This window comes from Mirounga angustirostris, unplaced genomic scaffold (genome assembly GCF_029215605.1).
Source record: "Mirounga angustirostris isolate CCGP_5_RB_7025 unplaced genomic scaffold, mMirAng1.0.hap1 SCAF_12, whole genome shotgun sequence".
In the NCBI taxonomy this organism is placed as follows: Eukaryota; Metazoa; Chordata; class Mammalia; order Carnivora; family Phocidae; genus Mirounga; species Mirounga angustirostris.
Genome location: NW_026991720.1, coordinates 42,771,635 through 42,795,597, shown reverse-complemented (window position 1 = coordinate 42,795,597; position 23,963 = coordinate 42,771,635). Strand labels below are relative to the sequence as shown.

The 23,963-nt window shown below is 41.0% G+C and overlaps 1 protein-coding gene across 4 annotated transcripts in view; it reads left to right on the top strand.

Moving 5' to 3' along the window:
- Window positions 1-23,963, top strand: part of BMPER (BMP binding endothelial regulator) — a 249,704-nt gene that overhangs the window by 26,394 nt on the left and 199,347 nt on the right. For all 4 annotated transcript variants that reach the window (XM_045864437.3, XM_045864436.3, XM_064575064.1 and 1 more), the window contains exon 3: window positions 2,548-2,647. In XM_045864437.3, coding sequence (XP_045720393.1) covers window positions 2,548-2,647 — 100 coding nt within the window. The remainder of the gene's footprint in view (window positions 1-2,547; window positions 2,648-23,963) is intronic.

The following is a 23,963-nucleotide window of genomic DNA, read 5'->3' as shown; positions in this document are numbered from 1 at the left end:
TGGATTTGTGTGTGTGTGTGTGTGTGTGTGAAATAATGCATATAAAATTCTTAGCGCAGAGCCCTGGACATAGAACGTATTTGTTAAGTACGAATCAGCACCAGAAGAGATTTCTTGAGTGGAAAAGTGAACCGAATGAGCCCTGGCCTTGCTTCAGGGCAGAGGACACCTGGCTCACAGGGGGATGAGGAGGCCGGTGGAGATGGACCCCTGCAGGCATGGCTTTGTGTACGCCACTTCTCACCAGGGCCACTGGCTGGAGCCCAGTGCGTTGGTGTCTTGGCAAAGTCAGTGAAAGCGGAGCGAGTGGTCTTAATTAACCTGTGCTTAAATTTACTCTGTAGCTGCTGGACTCAATTAAGGAGACAGAGGAATCAGCCTCTTACGAGCAATTCTCTAGTTTTTCTTACTTTCTTCGAGGTCCTGGGATTCTAAGCATGTGCTTCATATCCATGCCAACTAGACACCAGGGAAATGATCAGATATGGCAGTTTGGTAGAATATAAAAAAACTCCAAATGTTATTAGAAGGGGGGGGAAATCCCCCACTAAACCTACAACTAAAGTTTAGGTTTGGGGTGTGTGTGTGTGTGTGCTTGTGTACGTGTGTGTGTACCAAAAAAAAATTCCAGATGTGAAGCTACAAACCATCTGGTTGGAATAACTTTTGTGCTGGACTGTAGTTACAAGCTATTGTGAATTTGGGGATCCTGTTACGGATTTTGACTGGCTCCCAGGTTTCTAATTTAGCAAAGAGTTCCTATATTTAAGAAAGTGTGCATCTTCCTATTTATCAGACCCCTAATTGTCACTCACTGTGACTGCCCTCAGAGCTTTGAACTCCCCATGTCTGAGGATTTTTCCCTTCAGAGAGGAGATGCCCTTGGGGATGGCCCTTCCCTGAAGCTGCAGCCAGGTTTGCATGAGCCATGCTAACAGATGTTCTGGTCAGAAAGTGTGTTCATTTCACAGACGTCTTGGGGCGGGGGTGGGGGGGCATCGGTATCAAACGACGGCTTGCGGGAACTGTACTCTGCCAAATGAAGTCACTGGTAATAATGCCAAACGGTATATATACCTGGTCATTGTTCATGATTACTTTAGTGGTAGTGGAGGGACACTTAATTTTTTTAAAACAGACCTCTTTAATTTGAATTGTGACCATACTACGCATTATGTTTGTAATTTAAGAAAAATTATGAGAATCCACTGAAGGGCTGTGACTTGTAGGGAGCCTTGATTCCACCACCCTTATGAAAGGACAGGGTGAGGAAAGGGCAACTTGGGAGGGCTTGGAGCTGGGACATCTGGGTTCAGATGGTACATCTGCCTTCAGTGAGGGACTGTGGACAGCTCCCGAACTCATCTCAGCCTCACTGGGCACAAGAATGCTCTCTGCAGAGTAGTGGTTCTCAGCTCTGGCTGCACATTGGAATTACCTGGGGAGCTTGGGAAAACATCTAGGCCTGGTCCTTAGGATCCATCAGATCTGAGCTACAGGGGCTGGGCAACAGTGCCAGTCTTTGTGAAGTACCACACAGGGGTCCTGATTTGCAGCTTAGGATGAGGACCACAGGATTGTAGGAGTAAATGAGGCTAGCTCCATGAGTCCCCCTTCTCACATAAAGGACACCAAAAAGGGGGAAAAGAAGAGAATCAATTACTCAGGTCTTACACCTTCTCTGAGCAGCAGGTTTCTTGTTTATAAACTGGGGATAGTAATAAAACTTATCTCAGAGAATTTTAATAGGAATGAAAGCCGTAACACCTAGCATGTAGCATATAGAAGAAACTTACAAACCTTGTTAAGTTTTGTGACATGGTATTTTCGGCACACGTAGATCCAGCCTGTGTATAAAGAGGCATATACATAATGTTTGGATCTTCTCTGAGACATTTTAATAGCTAACCTTTCAGGATAAAACCGAAGATGCAAATGTTCACCACACTTCATTAGCATAAGTGCTAATATAATGCAGCTGTCCCATGGTTATAAAACACTGACGACTGTGTCTCTGCTTGCCATGGGGAATATTATTTTTTCTCTTACTGAGCTGATTCAATACTCAACTTTGTCATTATTTGAGTTGGAACTTTAGATTGCTGCATTTTAATGCACTCTACTATTAAGGATTGTTGGAAGGCTGTGTGCAAATATTTTTGTTCTCACGATGCAGTCCTGGCCCAGGTAGCCCAATGGGCAAAATATGATTTACACAAATATTATCATTTCTATAGTGTGTACTAAAAAGAAACCTTAGAACAGAGTGGGAGAAAGCTTTGCTCTCGGCATTCAGTTATCTAGGTGACATTGGTTTCTAAAGAGGGGACTTTTCATTCCTCTCTCATGTGCCCCTAATCTCAAAAGTCCTGTGTTTCTGGATGAATATTTCTGTTCCAGAGAGAGCAAAATGCTTGCGTGAGTGTTTCTTGCCAAGATGAAAGCAAAATAGGAAGAGGGAGGCTAGCAAAACCTCAGACATGTGTCAGCATTTGGGGGGTTCTGTTTGGAATTTCTTTCAAATGTCTCTTGTCTCTTTCTGCCTAGAACAAGGAAGTGACCTGTAAGAGAGAGAAGTGCCCCGTGCTGTCGAGAGACTGTGCCCTCGCCATCAAGCAAAGGGGAGCCTGTTGTGAGCGGTGCAAAGGTGATTTATGTCTTGGCCGCCTTCTCTTCTGGCTGCTGCTTTGGCATTTTTATTTCTCTTTTTCTCACCTTCCTCTTCACTCAGCTCTTGGCTGGGGTGCAAGTGGGTGTTGGGAGGGAAGCTAGTGTCTGTGTGTGTGAGTTTGGGGAGGTTGGTAGTAACGGGGACTCTCCTAACGGAGAGGTGAAGGTTTGGTGGACATACTGCATGTTCGGTTTACTTTCTAAGGCAAGTTGCTGAAATGTGACAGAGAAGATGCAAACATGATGCCCCTGGGTGTTGGTACACACATGCGCACAGCTTATTTTGTCAAGAAGTGTCAGCCATTTTTCCAGGCTGCACGCTTGCCCTGCCTTACTCTGCCAGAGGAGTCTTTAAATTAAGCCCGAATTTTATCATTTTGGCCCCGATTAATTTTTTTTTCCTTCCAAATTGAATCAAATTTCCTTCCCTTGCCTTTGAAGCCTCTCTAAAATACCCTTACACCAACTTCATTTCCCACGGTCCTCCAGGGCATGCACTCTTTCCTGAGCATGCTGTTCGTGGTGTTGCCTCTTGGCCTCAGCTCAGGTCTCTCCTCCCCATGGGTCCAGATGCTCAAGCCCCCAGCCATCACTTGTCCCTTCCCCTCCATGTTTCTGTGGCACACAGAAGTCCACAGAGGTATTTCCAGTATGTGCTTTTCCTCCTTCATCACCTCATTTGCATTCAGTAAATCATTAGCTCCTCGGGGCTGGGAGCCAGGTCATAGTCTGACATCACCTAGAGTGTGTGTGGCCAGTGTCTAACAGGGTGGGGCCCTCAGGGGCACCGAGAGCATCGTGGCTCAGGATGTGGGCTCTGGAGTCACACGGCCACGCTGGAATCCTGCAGTCCCGGGGTGCACGGTGTTTGCCAGAGTTCACATCCACTAGGAACCTCAGAATGTGAACTTATTTGGAAATCGGATCTTTGGAAGTGTAATTAGTGAAGATCAAGTCATACTGGATGAGGGTGTCCCCAAACCCAATATGACTAGTGTCTTTACATCAAGAAGAGGAGACAGACAGACAGACACACAGAGAAGACAACCATATTATGAAAGAGGCAGAGATAAATACCTGGGCTCTGTTTCCTGGGACTCCGGTTCAGTTGTTCTGGGGAGGGGGCTAGGTATCCTTTTTTTATAAAAAGCTCCCAAGAGATATAGTGTGCAGTCTGGATGGGAAAACCACTAAACTAGATCTTGACCTAGTACCAGGTGATTTGTATCCCCCAGAAGAATATACACTTTTTTTTTTTTTTGGATGGTGGGGAGGTTTAAAAAACCATCAGAAGAACTCTACAGATACCAGGCCAACTAAAGCCCATTAAAAAAAATGTTTTCTCAATGAAGTATAGTTGACTCACAGAGTTACATTAGTTGGAGGTGTACAGCAAGGTGGTCTGCAAACTACATGTTCTGCTGTGTTCACAAGTGTAGCTACCGTCTCTCACCATACAAGCGTACCCTATTATAGTACCGTTGACTCTATTCCCGGCATGTGGCACTCATCTCCATGACTTCGTCGTTCCATAATGTTCTAAAGCCCGTTTTTAATGACCACCCACAAGTCTCCATGTTGAACAAAGATCCTGTGAACTTTTCAAAGTGCACTGTTACATAAAATCCACATTTCAAGAATTAATGCCCAATTACTTATTAATAACCATGGTTATTGTAGTAAATTATAATAATTGTTAAAAAAAAATAAAAACTAAAAAAGTGAAATAGAACTCAACAGAGGCTGAGATTAGAGTTATGCCACCACAAGCCGAGGAGCACCTGGAGTCACCAGGAGGAAGGAGAAAGCAAAGAGGGGCTCTTCCCTAGAGCTTTCAGATGAAGTGTGGCCCTGCCAACACCCTGATTTGGGGCTCCTGGTCTCCAGAGTTATGAGAGAAGAAATGTCTGTTGTTTTAAGCCACCAAGCTTCTGGTAATTTATTCTGGCAGCCCAGGAAAAAGCATACACCAGCATTTCCACTTGAACAGGTGGAGACTTGGAATCTGTCTCCCCCAGTTCCCTCCTATAAGATGGGGATAATAATTGCGTTGGAGGGAATTGAATGGAAAGGTCCATTCAAAGTGCTTAACACAGTGCCTGGTGTGTAAGCATTTCTCAGTTAATGTAAGTATAGTAGGTGCTCTTTAAATACTTGTTGGGCTTGACTATAAAAAACATACCTTCCAAAGCCTTTTGGAACAGGGACAAGTAGGGTGGATGATATTTTTTCAGAGCCTTCTCAATCAACCGTTTATCTATCACCCCCTTCCTGTGAGATGGGAGTCAGATGTTTTACCCATGTGACTTCCGAGAGCTATCAATGCAAGGCCTGAAATGTTCATTTGTCAGGAATCTCCCAAGCAGATGGTCAGATAAAGTGATTCCAGTGAAAACACATTAGCAAGCCGATGTGTGTCCACGTTACTGTTGTTTCACCTTGAAGAAGCTCCTCTCTTCATTCTTTCATTTTTAAACTGCTTATTTGCCATCTTTATCTTTCCGTGATTAGCAAGGCTGCCTTGCCAGTGAGAGGCCAGTTGGCTACCACAGAACGGAGGTGTCAGCGGAGGGGTCATGTGTTAAGGGAACATGCCCAAGGCTTTTGGTTCATTTCCCCATTAACTGTGATACAGAAGGGAACTTTCTGTTGCTGTACTGTGTCACTGTCTTTCCTGCTTGTCCTGCTATTTTCTGCATAATCATTCTTGCTTATCTCTGATTATCCTAATCTTCCAAGGGGAAGAGACACCCAAGACACATCCATTTCCTGAGTGTTCTTTTGGGCTTAAGAAGATAAGCTACTTCAAATTAAACTGGGCCCAAGAATAGACCAGCGAATTCAGTGTCCTGAGATCTCTTTCTGATAGTGGTGTCAGGCTTTTGGGGGAGATCAAAATCCCCAACCTGCCCTGAGGTGGTCCTTTGTGAGAGAGACTCATGAATGCGTCAGATTTCTCAAGCTCTGGTGGTTGATGTTAGAGTTACCTACTTCATTTTCTCTGTTTCTACTCCATCACACAGAATTTGTCTCCAGGATTTTAAGAGACACAATTGTATGTGCTCATAGCTACTGGTTTATGTTTTTCTGATCAGAATAGTAACATATGCTCATAGAAGAAACTTTGAAAAATAGTCTGAACAGTGGGAAAGCAGAAAATAAATTTACTCATAATCCCACCACCCAGAAGTTACAATTGTTAATATTTGGTATATTTCTTTCTGTATTTTTTCCTGTGTAAGAGTGTTAATCTAGCTAATATCTTAGAACTTATGTTGCATTATTTAAAAAAAAATTTCCACTTAACCTCAGGGCATAATATCTTTTCAACTTACTTGGAAATATTGGCCCTTGATGGGTACATACGATTCTTTTTTTTTTTTTAATTTAATTTAATTTTATTATGTTATGTTAGTCACCATACAATACATCATTAGTTTTTGATGTGGTGATCCATGATTCATTGTTTTCGTATAACACCCAGTACATACGATTCTGTTGTGGGAAGGTATCACCATTCACTGGGTCATTCTCCATTTTTGGGCATCGAGGTTGTATCTTGGATTTTAGCACTGGGAAAGATTAAAGCCAAACAGCTGAAACCAAAGAGCAGGTACAGTGAAGGAAGGACAGGAAAGAGAGAATCAAGAGGAGCATTACCTGGGTAGAGAGAAAATGTTAGTGTTAACCCACAGACCATTCTGGATTTGGTTTCCAAAGGAATCTGGATGGCCCTCTCCTTAACCCTTTTGTGCCCTTTGTTCACACGGGGGGGACAACAACAAACCCTTAGTGTGCAGCAGAAATTCAGAGACAGTAGCTGTGTTTTTCGTAAGTCCTTTTCCAAACAGCGTCCTCCAGGCCAATACTGGGGGTTTTGGCTTTTCTGATTCAAGGAGGGTGACTCAGGAAGGAATCGTATTAATGAGAAGTTTGTTGATAATACTGTATTTTAGAGCAGAGTGATGTTTAGGCAAGATTGTCTCAGGGTCAAATAATTTTGATCAGATCAGGGAATAATAGGCAATTAATTTTCCTTAGCAAAGAAATGGAGCGTCTGGTTTTGGATGAGTTAACGCATGGTAAGCAGAGAGCTGATGGACTTAATTCATCTGTATTTTGAAGGGCATTTACATTCAGGGGTACCACCTAAGTCTCATTCTAAAGTTGCTCACCAAACAGATTAGGCCACAGTGTGGTCAGGCCTGTTGGAGAGGTGAGTGCAACACGTATCGACCTGGTGGAATGGGTGGAGGGTGTGGACCTACCAGGCTTCCCAGCAGAGAGAGCCCTTCTGGAAGAGCTTTCTACCATCAGCAGGCATGCAGGAAGGTGAAATCCAGCATTGCTAACTGGGTGAAGCAGTAGTGAAAGCTGGCTAGCTGCTTTGACTTTCCTTGAGCGTTGTTTTTTGTCTGTCCTTTCTCCTACCTGAGGGAATCATGAGTGTAAGCAGTGATTCTCAAAATGCAGTGGACTGCAGAATCACCTGTTAAATGTAGATTCCTGGGCCTTGCCCCCTAATAATAATAGTAACTGAGATCATCATATTCTTCATCAAAATAACAGCAGCTACTACAGGTAATCCTTACTCAGAGCCAGGCATGAAATCCCCACAGCTTAGTGAGGTACATACTATCATAGCCCCATTTTGCAAATGAAAAAATGGTAGCACTGAGAGGTTTAGTGACTTCCCCAAGGTCACAGAACTAGAAAACGATGGAGATGGGGCACAGAGTGTGGTCTCACCAGGAGGCTTGCAGGCCTGCTGTATCAGAAGCCCTGGGCCTGGGTCCCTGAGTCTACATTTCCAGGTCTCCACTGGGCCTCTCATGGAGGCTGAGGCTTGAGAACCACTGCTACCAGATGAAGAAAGGACAGGAGGACAGAGGGTGAGCCTTCTTCTTCTTTTTTTTTTTTTTTTAAAGATTTTATTTATTTATTCATGAGAGACAGAGAGAGAGAGAGAGGCAGAGGGAGAAGCAGTCTCCCAAGGAGCAGAGAGCCCGATGCGGGGCTCAATCCCAGGACCCTGGGATCATGACCTGAGCCGAAGGCAGACGCTTAACCATCGGAGCCACCCAGGCGCCCAGAGGGTGAGCCTTCTTGATGAAGGAATGAGAACCACATACTTAGAGGCTGTTGGTTGATATCTACTCTGATCAACACATCTTCGAGGTGAAAAACCTCCTTGCCCTTTGTAGCTGTGAGGCCATTGTGTTTCTCTGACTCTATGTCCCCTTCTTTTTGGAAATTATATATTACTACAATGATGGTGTTAGAGATAAAGTAAAATAGATAATGACCACGAAAATATAACTCAAATGTTGAAGTACTGGTGAATGTTTTATCAAAATTTGTTCCCAGGGCGCCTGGGTGGCTCAGTTGGTTGAGCAACTGCCTTCGGCTCAGGTCATGATCCCGGAGTCCCAGGATCGAGTCCCACATCGGGCTCCCTGCTCGGCGGGAAGCCTGCTTCTCCCTCTCCCACTCCCCCTGCTTGTGTTCCCTCTCTCGCTGTGTCTCTCTCTGTCAAATAAATAAATAAAATCTTTAAAAAAAAAAAAAATTTGTTCCCAGTTATTCAGTTGTGTAATAAGTGGGGGAGAGCTCGATGGTTAACCAGAACTGGTTACCCATCTCCCATCATTCGTTGGGACTTTTCTCTCTTCCTCTTTCCCTTTCTAGCATAATTATATAATTTTAACTTCAGTTTGATACCTGCTACATTAATACATTATCATACCAAAAAATTTAAACAAGAGGGAAAAAAAGTCTTATTTGAACTACAAAAATCCACTCTTCTCAGAAATAACAACTCATCAATTTATTGGGTCTTTCCCAGACCTTCTTCAGTTTATTACATATTTATTCACACATACATGCATATACATACATACGTAATTTCGTATGTATGGTTTTATTTTTACATAAATGGAATTAAATGTTACATAATCTTTTACAGTTTGCTTTTTAAAAGTGTTTCAACAATAGTAGGACTTAGGAAGTTTCCCGTGCCAGTTCATGCTTTTCAACCCTTATATGGATTCCAAAGCATACATGTACAGTAATTTATGTAACATCTCCCCACTGATAGATGTTTAGATTTTTGGTTTTTTGCTAAGAAGGGAACCAGCTTGCCATGACTGCTATGCACACATGTGTATGTTTCTTAAGGACAGAAACCTGGAACCCAATGTGCCATGGGGGAGGCGTGCAAATGTTCAGTTGAAAAGGACATTACTTGGGGCGCCTGGGTGGCTCAGTCGTTAAGCGTCTGCCTTCGGCTCAGGTCACGATCCCAGGGTTCTGGGATCGAGCCCCGCATCGGGCTCCCTGCTCCGCAGGAAGCCTGCTTCTCCCTCTGCCACTCCCCCTGCTTGTGTTCCCTCTCTCGCTGTGTCTCTCTCTGTCAAATAAATAAAATCTTTAAAAAACAACAAAAAAGAAAAGGACATTACTCGGTGGGCTCGAAACGAGGCAAGCCTTTTCCAAGGAAGTTCCATTCCTATTCCCCTCACAGTTTTTAGGCCCTTTCTTCCTGAGAGGGGATGGGCGAGAGGAGGCAGAGTGAGTGTTACACGTGGCAACATTTAGACATGTTGGCTACCTTCGCCTTCAAATCTTGCCTCTGCCCCTCCTGCTGATTCCTCATTTTAGACTGCTACATGGACACTCGTATCCCACTTCTTCCCTGTTCTGGACTTCCTCCCCTAGTACAGGGGATATTTTCCTTCCCCTTTCTGTGGTTTGGTGAGAAATGGTAGCAAGTGTGAAGAACCTAGCTGAGGGCTATCAACTGCTTTCGTGCTTTTCAGCGTATTCTAGAAAGCACTGACAATTGTCAACAAGTTAAGACTCGAATGATACTATTTTCACAGAGTTTGGCCCAATGCTGGCAAACTGCAGTTTGGAATTGACTAAATTTAGAACAGAGGCTAGATAAAGAAAGGGGGAAATGTTTTCCTTGCCTCACATTTCTAAGAATGATCTTTCAATAAGAAATACCATTATTGGTATCTTTGTCATCCTAATCATCAAATGTAGTCCGCATTTGAAGCATTTGAAAGTGCTCTGAGGTTGTCACTTTTTGTTTTGATACTTCTAATATGTGGAAAGTATGGAGAGGAGAAGGCATATTATTAGCTCATTCTTTCTTGGACTGTCTCTCTCTCTTTTTTTTTTTTAAAGATTTTATTTATTTATTTGACAGAAAGAGACACAGCGAGAGGGAACACAAGCAGGGGGAGTGGGAGAGGGAGAAGCAGGCTTCCCGCCGAGCAGGGAGCCCGATGTGGGGCTCAATCCCAGGACCCTGGGATCATGACCTGAGCCGAAAGCAGACGCTTAATGACTGAGCCACCCAGGCACCCCTCTTGGACTGTCTCTTAAAGAAGTTTGGACCACATAAAAATCCTATATTATGCAATGTCTATGTTTGTGCCCATATTTTATTCTATGTGCACCATCATATATTTGGCCACTTCTGTAATTAGTGTTCATAGCTTATTTATGATTATGTGGGGCCTAATTTCATTCCTTTAAATAATTACAGATGTTTATATTTATTGGATCTTGGTCTTTATGATCATGACCATTCTTTAAGGGTCTTGACAAGTTATTCCCATTCTTTGTTTGAGGCCAGGCTGCTGATGAGGAACACACATTCCTGATGATGTTATTCCTATAGGAAAACACAATCTTTTATACATGGATCACCTTCCAGTGTGATTAAAAGTGGAACCTGCTTGTATCTCCCAAGAGCTCTGACTCCGAGGCTTCTAACAGCCACGGGCTTTGCCTTTCCAGTTAGTGTCCTTGACCCTCTGTGGGTAGTGAGGTGTGGAATTGAAGATTAGTTTTCAGACCTTAGGCTCGCTATTATCTTCAGAGTAGTAGTCCCGAAGGGACTTGTTTTCCCACCATGCAGGATACTGTGTTAGTTGGTTTACACTCACCACTTAGTGCTCACAGCAGGGAGGTAATTTCTATCTTTCTCATTTTACATATGAAGTAACTAAGGGCCCAGAGAAGTTAAATCATTCATTTGCCAAGGTGTCAGTGACCCACGGCTCAGCCAGAGAGTGTCCATGCCCTCAAGAACTTTGCTCTACCGAGGAGCAGAGGGATAGTGTCCAGTGGGGATGTTTTCTAGAGAAGGTGAACCAGAGTGAAGGGAAGGAGGACTGCCCATGCGCAAGGGACTGGGGAGTGTTGCAGGGAAGGCTTTCTAGAAGGGGCGGCTCACTTGCATGAACAAGGAGTTCATCACATCCAAAGAGGGCTATTCAAGGGAAAGCTCCCAGGTGAAGGTCATGGTACACACAGAGACATGAAATAGTTCTTAGACATTATCTGCCACTCATCATCATTTAGGGAACTTGATAAAATACCAGTTTCTGGGATTTCCTTTAGACCTACTGAATTAAAACAAATTTGGCATAAGTTTTTGTTGATTTGTTGATTGTTTGGGGGAGGGAGAAGGGATCAGATAAAAATGTAATAGAATCCTATCATGGCTTCAACTTATTTTCCTCTGAAAAACATGTTGCTATTGAAAAGGAAGTTGTAGGATAGATCTGCTTCCAGACGGAAATATCAAAATTAATATTTTCAGAAGAATTCTTAGAAAGGTTGTGTGTGGGGGCGCCTGGGTGGCTCAGTCGTTAAGCGTCTGCCTTCAGCTCAGGTCATGATCCCAGGGTCCTGGGATCGAGCCCCGCGCGTTGGGCTCCCTGCTCCGTGGGGAGCCTGCTTCTCCCTCTCCCACTCCCCCTGCTTGTGTTCCCTCTCTCGCTGTCTCTCTCTCTGTCAAATAAATAAAATCTTTAAAAAAAAAAAAAGAAAGGTTGCGTGTGTGTGTGTGTGTGTTGTGTGTGTGTATGCACGTGTGCATTTGTGTTCCTGTTTGCTTCAATTAGGTTGCTTATATGTTTCATTCATTTATCCAACAAGTATTTACTGATCTACATGCCAGGTATTTATGGGATGGCACAGCTTACCAGATTGTTTTTAACTGTTATGAAGTCAAAATATTCCTTAAAACAGAAAAGTAAGTAAATTATAACTAGTTCTTCTCAAGCAGGTATTTCAGTGTACTTCTGAGATTATTTTATGTTAAAGGGGTTATAAATTTCATCCAAATAGCCTAACAAGAGGGCAAAGATTAATCTAATTTGAAAAAACTCAATATTGTTTGATGAAAACAAATGAGATCATTGAGAGACAAACACGGTTTTGGCAGCTTTTCTGTATTTACTTGGACTTAGACTCACCCTTTAATTTAGGGTTCTTTTATGAACAATAATGTATTTGTTATCTGAATGTATGTTTTTTATTAGTGGATTGTAAATGAATAAGGTGTGTTTCCAACATTTATGGGTCAAATTCCATCCTCTTTTTTCATATAGAACATGAAATATTAATTGTCTGCAATACTTTGATGAGAGATATAAGAGAATAGTCTTTCATTTGTCAAGTGGGATTTATTTTCCACAATCTTCCTTGTCTTTGATTTCTCTGTGCTTTGTCTTATTTTTCTGTGGGTCGTGATCCCATGGGTTGCATTTTTTTTTAATAGTTTAACTTTTGTATTTGATTTAAAAAATATCCTATGATGTTTCATGAAATGAAAGGAAAGAGGCAAAATATAAATATTTGCATACTGATTTCTAAAATCAGGCCAACAATCCTGGGCTCTGATAAATAAAGATTGGAGAGCGCAGCATGCATGGAGAATTTTAAGGGAGATTGGGCTCATTTATATAGACCAATTACTGACCAAAGTAAAAGGGAACTATGAATAATGGTAAAAGATTGAACATTATTAACTATAGGCTGCCTTTATATAATACGAGGTCATGAATAAGGGCTTCTTTTCAGTGCTGTTTGGAGAGTGACCTGGAAGATGACCATGCTTTTTGTAATACTGCTTTGTGGCTGTTTGGAGGGAGGCAGCTGCTTACCATATAATAGGAATGAACGTTAAAAAAAAAACTTATTTAAAAATAGTCACCCTCCCTATGTTGACAAATTGTCCTATTGTTTAAACATTTTGAGTTGGAAAGGCTGTTAGCCATGTGCAAATCTGGTTGTTTGCTTTTAACCAAAGTTCTTTTGGCAGTCCTGAGGGTGCATTGATTGTTGCCCAAATGAAAGAGTGGCTCTTTCCTCAACCTGTTTTCCTTTCTTTTAGACATGACCAAATTCTTTGGTAATGATTATATGTGATTTGCCCAGATACAATTTGCCCCAGCTTTCACATCCCAAATAAGGAATGAGCTGTCCTCAGGTTAATGCTCCAACGGTCATTTAAACTATACTGTGAACTATAGTTAGAGAAGATTTTGGAAGGAATGACAAATCCCAATCTTTAGGTTTTATAGATATTTTTATATTTAGCCCCAAGGGAATGGTTATTATTACTCTGATTTAACAGATTGGGAAACTGATGCTTAGGGATATGAAGTGATGTTGTTGAAGATCCCATAGTTGTTGAGAGGTGGGGGAGGGGACTTAGACTCCCAGTGCTCCTATTCCTGGTATCACACTGCGTGTGAGATAAGAAGGGGGGAGAGACCTGGAGAATCAGGAGGGCTCCAGAAATAAAGGAGAGAGAGCCATACTGACCTCGATTTTTTCTTTGCCTTGCCACACCCCTTCTCCCTCCATGGGCTTTTATAGTCTGGGTTAGCCTGCAATTTCAGAGGAAAAATATGGGCAGAGGAGTTTTGTGGAGGTGATTGAAAACAACATGTGGCTTAGGAGGCGGTGGCTTTTCTTACAAACTGACATTTTTTCGGAACCCCTAACTTAACCGTTTTTTCCTCCTTAGTATCCATGACTGTTTATACGGCAGCAGTGCTCCCGTGAGACAATTTAGATGAGCTTTAGTCCTTTGTATGTATGTATGTATGTATGTGCTTGCTTTCTTATTAGATGAGCTTTAGTCCTTTGTATGTATGTATGTGCTTGCTTTCTTATTAGATGAGCTTTAGTCCTTTGTATGTATGTATGTGCTTGCTTTCTTAAAATATTTTTAATAGAGAATGGATTCATACAATTAAAACTACACAAAGCATCTAAGGTCACAGTAAGGCTTTCTCCCCCTCTTCACTCTGACCAGCTGGTACCCTTTCCTGGAGATAACCATTTACCAGATTCTTGGGGATCCTTCCAGAGCCAGCTTCTGCATACTGTGTGTGTGTGTGTGTGTGTGTTTCATTTTCAACCAAATGAAAGTATCCATTAGTTTTACTTCTAGCAGTTTTAATGCTGAGACCCTAACATATCACTTAAAACATCCCGAGAAATTGCCTTGCTTTGAAAAACATTCCACCATTGAGCTACTCAATTCCAGGGCCACTGTTATTTTTACCATGATTTTGAGCTTAGGAGAATTTCTGATATGTTTCTTGATGAAAGTTGTTAGATTAATGGAATGCCTGCATATATATTTTAACTTTATGCACTATAACTAATTTTATCTACTCAGCCCCAGAAATTTGAGTGGGGGTTGTTTATAGGTTTTTAAAGACAGGAAAAAAAAATAACAAATAACTAGAGGGCTTTATTTTTCTCCCTCTTTTTCTCTAACTGAAAAAAGATGTATAAAATGTTATATTTCATAGATTGGTTTTCCATAATATAAACCAGGCTATTTTGGCATTTAAGTAAAAATGACCCTATTTGTTTAAAAAAATCTTGTTAACATTAAAATCATACTTCACAAAAATCTGTTTTAGTTGTTAAAACTAGTAAGAAAACATAAAACAGATCAGCTTTCCCTGTCAGATTTGTCCCAACCCATTTATTCAGGGCTTCTGTTTTTTTTAAATTCTGTAAGATTTTTGGAAGGCAATTTAAGTGAAGAGTTTGTGGTTGCCTTTAAGTTAGAAGATTAGATTTCCAAGGCTTGCTGCTGGCTTGGATGCATGTTTTCACTTTTCTAAAGTGGGCAACTTGAGGATGTTCTCATTGTGGTGGAAGAGGCTGGTGGCCCTGGTCTCCCTTTTGTATCATAGGCAAAGTGCTTTAATCAGGTATGGGTCTGACAGCTGTATTAGAACACAGGTGTTCTCACCATTCAGCTGATGCATGGTCTATTAAGTGTCTATTGGTACCTAATAAGTAATGACAAATGTAGTGGCCTAAAATAACACTCGTTTATTATTTTATAGTTTCCGTGGGTTAGGCTTCTGGTCATGGCTTAGTTGGGTCTCACAAATCTGCATTCAGGGTCAGCCAGGGCTGGGGTCTCATCTGAGGTTCAAGGTCATCTTCTAAGCTCATGTTGTTAGAATTTAGTTCCTTGCAGCTATAGAATGGCTTGCTTCTTCAAGGCCAGCAGGAGAGCATCTCTCTGACCTACAGACCCTTTTAAAGGGCTCATTTAGGTTATGCCCACTCGGGATAATCTCTCTTTTTAATAACTCAAAGTCAAATTGATTAAGAATGTTAATTACACCTGTAAAATCTCTTTATCTTTGCTAGGTGAGATAACCTAATCATGGGAGTGCCATTCATCACATTCACACGTCTTGCCCACAGTCAATGGCAGGGGATTACACAGGTGGATATATTAGGGAGTAGAAATCTTGGGGTCCATCTTAGAATTCTAACACCCATACTCAGAGCAGTTCTGAGATGCATGGCAAGTAGAAGCATCTATGGAGAATGGTGCTTAGAGCTAGAAGATAGCCTACAGATCGTGTTGCACACTGTAAGTGCTAACAAATGCTGACTCTTGGCCGTTGTCTCTCCTCCTCTGGTCTGATGGCCACCAAGCCCTGCAAGGTCCGGTTCCTGCTTAACCTCTATCCTTCTCTTGTTCTGGACTTCTCCAGATAGAAGACCTTTTATCGTTTCCCTGTGTTCTGTGCCCACTTCCTGCCATGGGGCTTTGCACATGCTGTTTCCTCTGCATGGACTGCTTTTCCATCCGATGTCATCTAGTCAACCTGTACCCTTTCTTCAGTTCTCACTTTAGGCATCACTTCCTTGACTCCACAGCCACTTGCCATAAAATTAAGTATCCCTCCTTCTTAAGAGGAGGCACAATTGTGATTTAACATTTGGATTTTCCATAACGCCTACTAAACTGGATGCTCTGTGAGGGCAGCGACTCTAGTATTCTCAGCTGTGATCACTGCCTGGCACACAGGGGTGGCCTACTGAATATATGTTGGAAAAAGGGGAGTAGGAGGAAGATAGGAAAATTTGGACCAAATTTCAGTCTTCCCTAGTTAGTACTCATAAAGTCAACTGCATATTTAGTGTATTACTATTGAGTCATATGCATCTTAACACATCTTAAGTCCTTTTGGAATTCTGCATGGCTTAAAACAGTTGAGTAAGAATTCGAGGGAGAGAATAACAATGTATAAACAGGAATGAAAAATGGCTGAATGTTTATAAACTAGTCCCAGATTCCTGATACTTTACTGTTTCTTCACTGAATTCCATAGAGGTTAAAACAAGTCCTTAAAATCACCAACACCTCTGTGTATTTTTATGTGGTACTGACTGTAGCGTGTTTCAGTGTTAACAGACTTGGTGATAACCTCAATGTAATTTTTGGTAGCTCTTTCCTTGTCTTGTGCAAAGTTACCCAATAGTACTATGCAATGATGACTTCAGATTTCCTAGTGACCATCAATTTTATATGATTATCTGCTTCCTTTTATCACAATGTATAGAACACACCTCTAATTTGGCTTTGAGTTTTCTGCAGCCACTCTTAAAACTATTCTGTGACTGCTTGTAACTTGCCCACCATGAAGAGTAAGACCTCTCTGCACTTGAAGATGATTTTCCCCCTCTCCTGTCTTGTATTTCACTATAGGAATGAAATCATAGTGATGCTTATCATCTGAAAATGTCTTGGAATCCAAACACTCCGATCTCCTCTGGGGCTTCGAATGGCATTGTTTCATGGAGGATATCAGACCAAGAAAAGAAATAAAGTGAGGGTTTCTGAGTGGAGAGTTGGGGTGCATCATTAGAAACTACAGGAGAGAAATGATTTGACACAAAAGCCCCCAACGCCTGTCCAGCTTCTCTTTGATTTGCTGCTTAAGTTTGGCAACTGCAAAATTGAAAGTATGTCTATATGTATCTCTTTATGAAGACGCATGAATGTACATGCATCTCTTTTTTATTTTAAAAATGATCATCATGTAGCAATTATAACCATTCTTATTGGGTCTTGATCAGAGATTACTCTCTTTATCTTCAGAAAAAAACTGGTACTTTTTTTCTTTTGAGATCAAATGTTCTAGGTTCTCTTTTTGAGAGGAAGCTCATCTTGAGAGCTAATATGTATTTGCCTTAGAAATCTGCTGCAGAGGCTGACATTTAGCAGTACTGATGATAATGAAGGTGAACGAAGTACATTGGTATGTCCATGAACTCTAGTGCATCCTTCACTCAGATGAGCTTATTTACACTGGAGCCAGCTAATTATGTTTCTAGTAGCTTGGTGGTTAAAGGGCTCAAGATGTTTATCTGCAGACATGCTTGGGCATTGACCAGCTGATGTTTACCACATGAGGCAGCCCTCTGACTACCTGAGAATGTCTGGGCATTCTCTGAGCCCTACCTGGGGCAGGCAGAGGGATCAGATATAAAAATGCACTTTGAGTTTTTGATGTTTTTGGTTCTGGGAGCTGTGGTATGGCCACCTTGATGAGGCCGAGAAGGCAAAGGTAACAGCCTGAAACGTCCAGAAGCAAGCCCACATTGAGGAGCTAAATGCAAAAGCCAGGGTAATATTTTCAGGCATCTAGACAAGGAAATTCTGTGCTCTGAGGCATGTGGATTAGAGGATAGGCATAGAAATTGTCAGTCATTTGAAGAATGAAGTGAAAGAGGACTAGACTTGGAATTAGATGCAGAATCAGTTCCCAGCTCTGTCACTTCTAGTTACTTGACCTTTGCCAAGCCACCTCTTTCTGGGCCTTGGTTTTGTCTTCTGTAAAACACAGAGGTCCTGAGCCTAGATGTGCCTCAGCATTGCCAGGGCTGATAGGAGATATTCAGATTCTTCCAGACCAAATGAATCATAATTTCCAGTGAGTGAGGCCCAGACATCTGTATTCTTTTTTTTTTTTTTTATTGTGGTACAATATATATAACATAATTGCCATTTTTAAATGTATACTTTGGTGGCATTAAATGTGTTTGCATTGTTGTGCAACCATCACCACTGTCCATTTCAAGAACTTTCTCATCATCCCAAGCTAAACTAATCCCCACTAAATAGTAACTCCCTATTCTCCCTTCCCGGCCCCCAGTAACCTCTATTCTACTCTCTGTCTCTGTGAATTTGCCTCTTCCAGAGACCTTGTAGAAGTGGAATCATACAACATTTGTCCTTTTGGAACTGGCTTATTTCACCTAACATAGTATCTTCAAGGTTCATTCATGTTGTAGCATGTATCATAATTCCATTCCTTTTTGAGGCTGAATAAGAATTCATTGTGTGCATATAATATCTTTTGTTTATCTATTCACCCAGCAGTGGACATTTAGATTGTTTCCACTGGGTATCTGTAATCTTAATTAGCCCCCATGTGGTTCTGATGTTCAACAGGCTTGGAAGACCCTGGAATTAATGTTCTTTTGGATAAATTCTGGTTTGTATATAGGAAAAGGCTTAGAAGGAGGGCCAGATATAATGTCATAAGTGAAAAGATGTGACTATGGTGTTCTTAAATTACTTATCTAGGTACATAGAATAAACAGCATAACCTCTGATGCCAACGAAATGCCCTAAACTCTAGCCAAATGTTCATGGTCTGTACTTAGGAAAAGAAGAAGCTTCACAGACCCAATAGCCTCCAAAGTTAAAATACATAGTTCTGTACACAGTGGTGTGTGGGAGTGCTTATCTTCCTAACAAAGAGTTCAGGGACATCATGTTGGTAGTTCAAAATTGACCGTGGTGGGAGTATTTACACCTTGGAAATTGGAACACGCTACAAAATCAGGGCTTTTCCCTTTTGTAGAGCTGATTATTAACCATTAGCAGCTCACCACTGACTACATGGCAGGTGTTGAGTATTTTTCTTCTTTTTAACAAATACCACTAACAAAAGAAACACATTTTAAAAGATAAGCCTTTGTTGACAGGCTAAAACCCAGAAATCCACAGTTTTAGGGTTTAGGAAGTGCAGGTGATTGGTAGAGCTCCCATTCAGCCCCTCTCCTTAAACTCCATGCTGGATGAGGTGCGTGTTTCTCTGTTGGTGGCGATTTCTCCTCAGCCCTCTTCAAGTATGATCATGCCCATCAGTGACTGCTTTTCTTTTTTTTTTTAAACATTTTTTAAAAAGATTTTATTTATTTATTTATTTGAGAGAGAGAGAGAAACAGCATGAGAGGGGAGAGGGTCAGAGGGAGAAGCAGGCTCCCCGCCGAGCAGGGAGCCCGATGTGGGACTCGATCCCAGGACTCCGGGACCATGACCTGAGCCGAAGGCAGTCGCTTAACCAACTGAGCCACCCAGGCGCCCAGTGACTGCTTTTCTTGTCAGATATCTGGCAATCTCTTCTACAGCTTCTGCCCATAGGTGAAGGTCTTTTTCAATTTTGTCCTGTTTTTAGAGAGAAGCTGAATTTTTCTCTTTAATGCCCTTATCTACCCATGTTTCAAATGTAAGGAAGACCTCCCTCAGTTTTCGTGGCATGAGATCAGAGGGGGGCCACACACAGCCTCCCAGACGACTCTACGAATATGTTTGGGCTGTTTAATCATACACCTTTTCTGCTGGCCACACAGTCCTAAAATCATCCCACTCAAATGAAGCGCAGCTCAAACCTTCTAAAAAAGAGCCCAGGTAAAAGAGATGGCAGATAAGAAGAAAAAGATGGGCTGTAGGAATATGCATTTTTATGACCCCCACCCCTAACCCCTAAGGGATGCCCTTAGTCCTTGGACTGCTCTTTGACAAATACTTTCTAGAAGTGTAATTGGCAAACACAGGCAGGCTTCATCCAGCAGGGGAGAGGCTCCTAGGTGATGTGTGTGTGCATCAAGCCTGATTTTCCCATATAAACAATTTTTTAAATGGTATAAAAAGGGGCATGACCAAAAAGGGTATTTTGTAAACATAGACAAGCTTATTCCAAAATTTATATAAAAAGGCAAAAGACTTAGAATAACCAAAACAATTTTGAAAAACAAGAGTAAAGGGGGGAAATCAGTCTACCCATTTTCAAGACTTATAATATAGCTGCAGTAATAAAGACAATGTGGAATCGGCGGAGGGATAGACGTATACATCAATGGAACAGCATGGAAAGCCCAGGAATAGACTCATACAAAATGCACAACTGACTTTTGACAAAGGTGCCAAGGCGATTCAATGGAAGAAGACTGACCCTTTCAACATCTGGTGCAGGAAGAATTAGACACGCACAGGCAAAAAAATGAACATGATCTAAACCTCATATGTTATACAAAAATTAATTCAAAATTGATCATGAACTTCAATGTGAAACACGGAACTATAAAACATGTATAAAAAGCACATAGGAGAAAATCTGTAGGACCTAGGGTTGGGCAAAGAGATTTTTAGATTTGACACCAAAAGCACTGTCCACAAAATGGAAAAATTGATAAATTAAACTTCAGTAAACATTTTTGCTTTGGGGAAGGCCTTGTAAAGAGAACAAAAAAATTTAATTAGAAAATGGGAAAGAGACAGGAGGAGGTGTTTCACCATATTGCATACACAGATGGCAAGAAAGCACATGAAAAGATACTCAACATCATTAGCTATTAGGAAAATTCAAATCAAAACCACAGCAGGATATTACGACTCACCTATCAAAATGGCTAAAGAAAAAATAGCACGGTTAAACCAAATGCTGGTGAAGATGTAGAAAATCTCTTACATATTGCTGATAAAAATATCAAATAATTCAGCTACTCTGAACATGAGTATAATGGTTTATAGAACTAAATATACACTTACCATATAACCTAGCAATTGCTCTCTTGGGCAATTCCAGTAAAATGAAAACCAGTGTGAACCTCAAAACTCTGTACAGAAATGTGCACAGCAGCTTTAATCATAATAGGCAAAACCTGGAAGCAACCCACATGTTCTTCAGTGGGTGAATGGTTAAACAAACTGATATATCTGTACCGTGGAATACTATTCTGCAGTAAAAAGGAATAAGCTATTGATCCATGCAAAAACTTCTTGGATGGATGTCAAAACAATTATTCTGAAAGAAAAGAGCCAATCTCAAAAGGCTGTTATGATTCCATTTATATAACATTCTTTTTTTTTAAATTTTTATTTATTTGAGACAGAGAGAATGAGAGAGAGAGAGAGCACATGAGAGGTATATAACATTCTTGAGTAACAAAATTAGAGACGGATAGCTGATGAGCAGTTGTCCAGGCTTAGCATAGAAGACTCTATGCGCCTGGCACTAATTTATCCTTAGCATGAAGACTACAAGTGGAATGAGTATACTAATAAATGAATAGCCTGAGAGGCCTTTGTTGTGATAATACAGTCCTGAATGTTTGTTGGTTACACAAAGATGCACATGTGATAAAACTGCATAGATACACACACACACACACACACAAAGGAGTACATGTAAAGCCAGTAAAATCTGAATAGGCTCGGTGGACTGCACCAGAGTCCATTCCTGTTTTTGATATTGTATTATAGCTAAGCAAGATGTTAATATTGGGGGAGGCTGGGTGAAAGGTGCATGGAAAAATATTTTTTTGTATCTTCCTGAAAATCTGTAATTATTTCAAAATAAAAAGTAAAAGAAAAATGGGGGTGATAGGATATTTCCGACAATTTTTCTGCAATAAGCCCTAAACATCCTACTTAATCAACCATAAAGGTTACATCTGTGTAATATGCTTCCCAAAGTGTAAAAATCATGCAGTGCAATTCATTAATCACACAGATGGCATTTCATATGTGTGTTGTAAATAGCTCATTTCTTCTTCGTGCTAGTCAAAGAGATTTTCACTGATGTCCTTGAAATTACTGTGGGGAAACTGAGGGTTCCATTCACTGCTCTTTGTGGCCACCATAATTTATCCTATGAGGTTGTTAGTGTTTGGCTGTCTTCAAATAAATCTCATCTTCTTAGATTGCTGCTGTGTGCCCCAAACTGTGGAACATGTTCCCATTTTGAAAAATGCATGAATCCAACCTTAGATGTTTGAATTTGATCTTTTGATTCCTTATTATTTGTTGCTTCAGAAAGCCTAAAGCATGGCATGATTGGTAGCCCAAGGTAAAGACTTTCAGAACAGAGTTTCAACATAGACCCACAAAATCGGGTCTTGCCTCTTTAGCCACAAAACCTGCATTTTACTTTATAATATTAGTTTTTAGACATCACTGGAACATGTTTTAAAGTATCACCAAATCATGTCATGTTCCCCAGGGGTATCATTTTTACTTTTTTTTTTTTAAAGATTTTATTTTTTATTTATTTATTTGAGACAGAGAGAATGAGAGACAGCATGAGAGGGAGGAGGGTCAGAGGGAGAAGCAGGCTCCCTGCCGAGCAGGGAGCGCGATGCGGGACTCGATCCCGGGACTCCAGGATCATAACCTGAGCCGAAGGCAGTCGCCCAACCAACTGAGCCACCCAGGCGCCCTCATTTTTACTTTTGAAGCTGCTATGTTCTAAGCTTCCTCTGTGCGCCTGGCAGTAACCAAATAATGGATGGAACATGGATTTTGGAGCAAGATAAAAAGAATGGCTGTATGACCTGGACAAAGCAATTTAGCTCTTCTTGATTTCTCATTTAAAGAACTAGGAGTAAAATTTTCTGTCCTAGAATTCTTTTTGTGAGGGTAAAATGAAACCACATGTGAAAACTCCCAAGTACAGTGCCTCACCTGTAATAATTATGCAGTGATTTTTATTTTCTCTGTTCTTTCCTTTTCTCTTGTTGGAGGATTCTTTATTAATATTTCTGAAAATATTTTTTGGAACCCACCTTTGGAAATGACCTCTAGTGACATTTTGCCTTCCCACAGTGGAAAACCAGTCTGATAACTTCACAGGACAGTCTCTCCTGGTTTTTATTCTTTTTCCATTTTTGCTCCATATGAGATCCACTCAGTTCTTTCTCCTTTGCCTACTGAGGAGCTATAGGTATTGGCTGTTTAACAATGGGGTGCTGAAGATAGAAGGGCTGGCCAGCCATTGCAGTGCCAATTCAGCCAAGAGGGAGAAGCACTCCCATGTTCAGAAGAGTTTATGGTATCTTGTTTGCAAATATCTTCTTCCGTTCCATAGTTGCAGTACTAGGTATTTACCCCAAAGATACAGATGTGGTGAATCGAAGGGGCACCCGCACCCCAATGTTTATAGCAGCAATGTCCACAATAGCCAAACTGTGGAAAGAGCCAAGATGTCCATCGACAGATGAATGGATAAAGATGTGGTATATACAGACAATGGAATATTACTCAGCCATCAGAAAGGATGAATACTTACCATTTACATCGATGTGGATGGAACTGGAGGGTATTATGCTGAGCGAAATATGTCAATTAGAGAAAGACAATTATCATATGGTTTCACTCATATGTGAAATATAAGAAACAGAGCAGAGGACCATAAGGGAAGGGAGGAAAAACCGAATGGAAGTCATCAGAGAGGGAGACAAACCATGAGAGACTCTTAACTATAGGAAACAAACTGAGGGTTGCTGGAGGGGATTTGGGTGGGGGGTGGGGTAATTAGGTGATGGGCATTAAGGAGGGCATGTGATGTGATGAGCACTGGGTGTTATATGCATCTGATGAATTATTGAACTCTACATCTGAAACTAATGATGTACTATATGTTGGCTAATTGAATTTAAATAAAAAAAGTTTATGGTAAGAACAGATCAAATGCAGGAGTGATGGGTGATGTGGCTCATATAAAAAAGTTGTTGCAAACATTTCTCTCCCTTAATGCATTGCATATTTCCTTTATTGTATTAATTACACTAAAAGTTTGAAAGCATATTTTATTGCATAGAAGCCTAATTTATTTGTGGCTCACAGAATCTGTTTTATTACCTTAATATCAATGCCAGATATTGTATATATTATAATCTTATGAACTTATGAGACTGGTTCTGTAAGCCACAATTTCCTCACTTTATAATCTCCAATAAACACATAGATTAGAAATCCATGTAAGTCACGTGGAGATTTTGTGTTTCTTTATACTGGTAAAGTGAGTTGAATTTGCAAATCATCTGTACTCATCTAATATTTCTGCATATTTGGGATTTTATTCATA